The sequence below is a fragment of the Polyodon spathula genome, chromosome 14 (assembly GCF_017654505.1).
Source record: "Polyodon spathula isolate WHYD16114869_AA chromosome 14, ASM1765450v1, whole genome shotgun sequence".
Lineage (NCBI taxonomy): Eukaryota > Metazoa > Chordata > Actinopteri > Acipenseriformes > Polyodontidae > Polyodon > Polyodon spathula.
Genome location: NC_054547.1, coordinates 35602231 through 35609474, shown reverse-complemented (window position 1 = coordinate 35609474; position 7244 = coordinate 35602231). Strand labels below are relative to the sequence as shown.

The following is a 7244-nucleotide window of genomic DNA, read 5'->3' as shown; positions in this document are numbered from 1 at the left end:
GTGACACTACTGAAGAGGACTCAGAGTCCTTGGAGGACATGGACTTCCACACCCGGCAGAAGAAGCTACAGGCTGAGGCTAAGATGGCACTTGCCATGGCCAAGCCCATGGCTAAAATGCAGGTGGAGGTAGAGAAGCAGAACAGAAAGAAGTCACCAGTAGCAGACCTTGTGAGTACCGTCATTTTATAATAACACTGGGGAGGATTTTAAAAGGCTAAGCAATGCTTTAAAATTCATGTTCTTCCTTTAAATCCAGCTCCCTCTTCTTTTATTGAGCTAAGGATCTTTTAGTCCTTCACATTTTTTTTTTTTTATTTTCCACGTTTCTTCGGAATATGCCACTCTTTATCAAAACACAATATAGTCAACCTGTTGCATTCTGGTAACTTTGGCTGCAAATCACATGGTCCAATTGCAGCTCAACCATTGGTGGGATTTTTTTCCAAACTGAAACAAAGAACCAAAGTATCTTCAACAGAATTAAAAGGGAACCAATGATAAAATTTGCACTCATTTAAATATTTTGTCTAACATATATCACAAATCTTTCTCTTACTCATTTACACCAGTGTGCAAAGAAAACACATTTGCTTAATGTTATAAGAGAGACAACTTAAATTAACTTAAATTTAGTTTTTCTCATTTGCAAATTCTGTATTTTATACAGTAAAACTACAAACTGTTGGCTGCTGCTGTACCTTTTAAGTATTTATTTATTTATTTTTTTTTTTTTTTTTACAAAATCATGATCCTATTTAGATGAATCTAACAAACAAACACTGAGGTGTACTGTTTGAAAACTGCTCTGCATTTCATTTAAATTAAACAAAAACGGCATTATTTATAGATAAGCTTCACACAGTGTCCCAATTGTGTTAAAGTGTTTGTTTGGGTGTGGAAACAGCACTGTAGTCATAATTTTCCTAAAATACTAATTCAATATAATGAGCCCAGTGTGCTTAACCATTCTGGTGTGATCTTCCAGCAAGGTGGAACTCAGACATTGCAGGTCAACGGCTGTTTTTTTCAGTGCTGAAGAGTCTAATCACTCATGTTCCTCATACTTGATCAACATATTTTACATTAACTGCTTCGGGCTGTTTGAATTTGCAAGTATTTTTACAATTTGGTGCTATGTTTTAACAATGTACAGCAGTGTATGTTTAAATACAGACTTGCATCAAACCCATGTGTGTTTTGAGTCTGGGTTGTTTTTGAACCTCATTTTTAATAAGCCCCTCCTCGCTGCTAGGGATGATCCTTCGTTCGCTCTCCATTTTCATATCTTTTTGACCTGGTACCATCTTTACTGATTCAACAAAGACGGATCTATAATTTATGTTCTGCAATGTTGTTGCTGACTTATTTTAGATCTAGTGGTGCCCAGCCGTCAGAAATAATGAAACTCATGAGAGCACTTTAAAGAGGCTGACCTTTTTACAATTCAGAAGGACATAGTTCTGTGATCATGGCGTTTTAGCATAGCAGACAGGCAGGGTTACAGGGCAAGTACGCCTGATGAAAACAGCATACTTTTATTGGTTACGTGATCGCTCTTGTATTAAAAAAAATGAAACATTAATCCTTGACTTATTTTGTCTTTGGAGAAGGGCATTGTTATGTTATTTGATATATTACCATGACTATTTAAATGCAGTTACTTTTTTTAAGGACCCATTACCGTATTCCAAAAAGCCTTGCAGACCTAAAGAGTTCTAATAGGACTAAGCAAGGAATTACTTAAAAAGGGGCAAGACACCATCTGGAATTCAACAGATTGTTCGTTACTAGAAGTGCAATTAAGTATACTGCCACCTCCCTGTCCCTCCAACACATTTCCTTTGTTAACCACACTTCTGAAACTAGATTAACTTGGCCCAAGATATTTGTTTCCGCCTTTTTTATCTGGTCAATACCAGGCATAGAAAATAAGCACAGAGATAACCAAAACGGAAAGAATGTAAGCACAGTGGGTCCCAAAGCAAACTGCTCCAAATAGAGGGTAATCAAACAGTATCACAAAAATTCCACTGAGCACGACCATTCCACCTCTGCGAGAGTAGCTAGCTGAACTGGGAAGATACTAAACATGACAACATGATGACACGTATTCATCCAAGCCATACACTCACTGTACAGAACCAGCAGCCTTACTCACGCCAGAAACGGGAACTCCATTTAAAAAATAAAAAATTAAAAATACCCCATAGAGTGAGATACAAAGGATGTGAGCAAACCGTGACACAGTAGAAAATAAAAGTGAAACACAGCATGTCACTGAAAATAATCTAAAGACAGTCATCTGCATCAGAACAAACAGGAGCAGAGAATAGAGGAAAAGGAGAATAGGGGAGCAGGGGTCCCAGTTTACCACCTGAAGAGTGGATGAGGTAACCAGAAACACCCCCGAAAATAAAAGCTTACAGAAATATCTTGCCTTTGACTTCAGGATCACCAGGTTCGTGGAAGAGCGGGTGGAATATCGAAAAATGTATCTCTGTAAATTATGGACAAATAGAAAAGGTTTATTTGAAATAAATTGCTCCATCCACGTTTATGATATTCTTTTTTTTTTTAGACAGAAATCCTTGATACCTGAAGGGGTGTTGTAGTATTGCAAGTCTGCCACCTGCTGCCAAGTTAGCAGAATGCTACCATTTGTTGCATACAGTTCACCAGACCAGAAATACATCACTGTGTGTTGGCGTGAGCTGATTTGAGTTATAAAGGAGTTGATGTTGTCAGCCTTCCTGGGATAAGCAACAGTGATTATTACACAGACACACATTGAAGGTGGAAATGAGGTTACTTTTATTTAGCGACCTGACAGTGCTGCCCCTCCTTCATGAAGAATATAAATCTGCAGTGCTCTTCACTACTGAAGCACTAGTTTCATCAGGAATCAATTGGAAATGTGCTCCCAAACCAGTAACCTGTATCATTTCTGTGCAAGTGCAATTGTGTTTCTGGACTTTAGAGCACTTAAACACTGCCTTAATTTCCCGTGCGTTATGCTGCTTGCTTGATAAATGGCATTAACTATTCCGAGCAGCATTTAAATTGCTTTGAAATGAAGGAGAGAAGTGCTTTGTGATTAACGAGGTTGTTCTCCCTCTCCTAGCTGCCTCACATGCCTCATATAAGTGAATGCTTAATGAAGAGAAGCTTGAAACCCATAGACCTGAGGGACATGACGATTGGTCAGCTGCAAGTTATAGTTAACGACCTCCACTCCCAGATTGAAAGTAAGTGGGTTATTTTGAAAACCATTCAGGGGTGCTAGGTGGGGGTGCTAAGAGACATGAGTTTAAGTTCTTTGGTGGATTTTTTTTGGACAGTAGTCACACACAATGTTTTGGCATCTTTATATACAAGGAGAGAAGCCAGGGACTGGGTGGGTGTGGATGTATGTAGAGGGCAACATTAACAGGCTTTATCCAAGCAGGAAACAAGGCAGAGTCAAATCAATGAACTAGTTTACAGAAAGCCATAGGCCAAAATGTGCAAAGCATAAAAAGCATATTGGAAAGTATTGTAAAAAATGTACTTAATGTAAAGACACAGGTGGCAGAACATCTTGCAGCTGGGTGTGCAATCTAAAAAGTAAGGTACTTACCAGAGAAGCGCATGGAGAGACAAAAAGCCTGATAACATCAGTTACAAATCAAGATAGCTGTCCTGACATCTCCATCTGGTGAAAAGAAGGAAAATGGATCCGAAAGTAAACTGCGAGGTAGAATATTGTATTTCTGGGTGAAATGCTTTCTGAAGACATGGGATTGACAAGGAGAACGATGAATTCCGAGGCATGGCTGACAGAATGTCAGCCATCAGACACTGCATCCTGAACAGTGACAATCACAATGATAGGGGTCACCGGTCCCATTCTGGGGCTAATAGTGTTAGTGCAATTGAGTGATGTAACTCAAAACATTACAGTAGAATTGGCTAAGATTTACAAAGATTCCTGATGCTCTGACGGCTACCTGCTCGCACAGTATAATACAGGCAAATGCAGTTTACCCTTGTAAGCTTAGCATGCCTTGAAGTGTATGGCAGCTATATAGTCATACTGTTCATTCAAAATCTGGTTTGTGCAAAACACTGAAATGAAATTACCAAATAAATAATAACTTAATACTAGTTATATAGTTACTATCTGTGGTGCATTGTTTGAGTTATTGAGTTATTAGCTGGTAACAGGAACATAAAGACAGTAAGGTTGAGAGAATAACATATTATTTGTAAGCACAGTTTAAAGCATCTTATATACTGTTACATTTACAGTGTGACTGTGGGATTAGAGAAGAATAGAGGAGACAGAGCCATGTGGTTCAAATCCAGCACGTGACCCTCACACTCATCTTTCTCAGAAACACATTATTATCCTTCATCATCTGGACATTTGTACACAGAGATTCATAGACACATTATGTGAAAAAAAAAAGCATTGGCCAGGCACATGGTAAACTTTCCCAAATCCACAGGCCACTGTCATGTGACTTGGCTTTGGCTAGCTGAACTCTGCTCCACAAGGCTTGGTGGTAAAGAAAAGGGCTTAATACCAAAAGATTCCCAGTTCAAATCCTGGCTCAGCCACTGACTTACTATGTGTGACCCTGAGCAAGTCACTTAACCTCCTTGTGCTCTGTCCTTAGGATGAGATGTAAAACCGAGGTCCTATTGTAAGTGACTCTGCAGAAACAGTTGTTGATGCATAGTTCACCCTTAAGTCTCTGCCAGTCGCTTATGATAAAAGTGTGTTAAGTTATTTGAAGTGAAAAAGACTAAATTACAATGTCTTTTTTTTTTTTTTTTTTTTATCATCCTAGGTGCATTTTTTATTAATCAAATAATACATAAAAAAATTAAGATTGTGGGATATTTTAAAACACACAAGCTTGACGAAATTAATTGTATTTCTGTTTACACGTCAAATAAATTCCTAATTGAGAAATCCAATCAAACCTGAACTACTAGATGCGATCCCAGCTGTCTGTCATGACAAAAAGACATCAGATGTAAGTGGATGCACTCTGTTCTGTTTGCACAGGTTTGAATGAAGAGTTGGTGCAGATGCTTCTTATCAGGGATGAGTTGCACATGGAGCAGGATGCCATGCTAGTGGATATTGAAGATCTGACTAGGTAGGAACTGTGTCTCACCTCATGAACGAGAAAATGACAGTGCAGTGCAATGCAATGCAACACAATGCAATGTCATACCATGCCATGCAGTGACAGTAAGCCACTCTCTTCACTGATCTTTGCTACCTGAAGTAAAACAGACTGTAGTATTTTCATCTAGAGGGTACGATCCAACAAAATCTTAGGTTTCTAATCTTTAAACAATTGTTTAATAATGTACAGTATAGCTATTGTCTTCATCTTATAGGTTCATCTGTAAATATGGAAAATGTGTTTTATCAAGTTGCGGGGGAATTCACTCCTGACCGGTCAATGAACTTCAACCCATCTCTTGTTTTTTTAGGCATGCTGAAAGTCAGCAGAAGTACATGACAGAGAAACCCCCATCCAAGTGAAAAAGTTTATGGGAATGAAGAACAAGGCTAGATTTTAATTTGCTTCTGTGGTTGTAAAAATGCTGATGCTTAAGATGGTGCTCTTCAAGAGAAAAAAAAAAAGTCAGTGTTATCATCAAAACTGTCTGAAGCTTTCTGTGCAGTGATTGGCCTTGCGTCTTCATACTTTGTTTTAACTTTATACATTTGCCACTAAATAATATTGGATAATATTGGGCATTTTAATATTTCATATATATATATATATATATATATATATATATAGTACAATATATATATATATATTATATATATATATATATATATTATATATATATATAGATATATATAATATTAGAAACATATAAAAGGAAGAAAAAGATAACAAGGTTGTTTAAAAACTTCTGAATTTTAAGTTGAACAGTATTTTACAGTCTGCCTCTTTTTATTCTGCACAAACCTGTAGTTTTACAACAAAGAAACTTTTTATTTGAAGGTGCTAAAACAAGTCGAAGATGACATGCCTGCCTTGTAGTAAAGTTGTAGCTTTGGTAATGAGTTCACTTTAATCAGTTTTCAACATTTTGTGAATGTTGATTTTCTGACACGTCATTTTAAATAAATGTGTTAATATCATTTCATCCAATTGTATTCAGAAACTTATTTGGGGAAATTGTATGTACAGATATGTAAAATAAAAAACATTAAAACTTTGTTTCATATTCAGTGTCTTGGTTTTAGTTCATTTTACTCTTAAGCATTGATTTTTTTCTCACATTTTCATAAACAGTTTTATTTTGCCTTCAAAGAAAGACCTGGATGAACATGTCCAGATATTTAGTGCCGAGAAAAAGTTTGTGAACCCCAATGATAATTATGGAAATTCTGTAGTTTTACCATGATAGCCTCTTGAATCTTGAATCAAAACTTTTCTTAAGTACCCAATAGGGTTAACCAATTCCATGTCTTTTGAAACAAAATGATGTATGAATTTGACAAACAATGAGTAATTAAGATTCAGGGTATGTGAAAAAGTAAGTGAACCCCTGTTTTTATCAGCTCAATTAAGGGGATAATTAGATGGATCTTCAGGGGTGAGTTTAGGAGGCCCCACCCTATATAAAGATCAGAAATATTGTGAGTTTGGTCTTCACCATACAGGTGTGTGAAAACATGTCATGCCACGATCTAAAGAAATCTCTGAGAACCTCAGAAAAACAGTTATTGATGCTCATCAGTCTAGAAAGGGTTACAAAACCATTTCTAAGGATTTGGGGCTCCACCAATCCACTGTCAGACAGCCTACAAATGGAGAAAGCTCAAGATCACAGTCACTCTACCCAGGAGTCATCCTACCAAAATTAAGAACAAACTGGAAAATCATCAAGGAAGTAACAAAGAACCCCAGAGTAACATCCAAGGATCTGCAAGCCACTCTCGCCTTGGCTAATGTGAGTGTTCATGACTCATCTATCAGAAAAAGACTGAACAAGAGTGGTGTTCATGGAAGGACAGCCAGGAGGAAACCACTGTTCTCTAAAAAGAACATTGCTGCCATCTGAAGTTTGCCAAAGAGCAAATAGATGATCCACAAGACTTCTGGAACAATGTTCTTTGGACAGATGAGTCAAAGGTAGAACTTTTTGGCCTCAAAAGAAACGTTTTGTTTGGTGAAAACCAAATACTGCGTTTGAATAGAAGAACCTCATCCTAAACTGTCA

At 37.3% G+C, this 7244-nt stretch overlaps 1 protein-coding gene across 4 annotated transcripts in view; it reads left to right on the top strand.

Moving 5' to 3' along the window:
- The window catches only part of schip1 (schwannomin interacting protein 1), a 43817-nt gene extending 38052 nt beyond the window's left edge, over positions 1-5765 (top strand). For all 4 annotated transcript variants that reach the window (XM_041271340.1, XM_041271338.1, XM_041271342.1 and 1 more), the window contains 4 exons: positions 1-170; positions 3124-3247; positions 5056-5149; positions 5493-5765. The exon at positions 1-170 is cut by the window's left edge and continues 28 nt beyond it. In XM_041271340.1, the coding sequence (XP_041127274.1) occupies positions 1-170; positions 3124-3247; positions 5056-5149; positions 5493-5544 (440 nt within the window). In that variant the 3' untranslated portion in view covers positions 5545-5765. The remainder of the gene's footprint in view (positions 171-3123; positions 3248-5055; positions 5150-5492) is intronic.
- The last annotated feature ends 1479 nt before the right edge of the window (positions 5766-7244 follow it).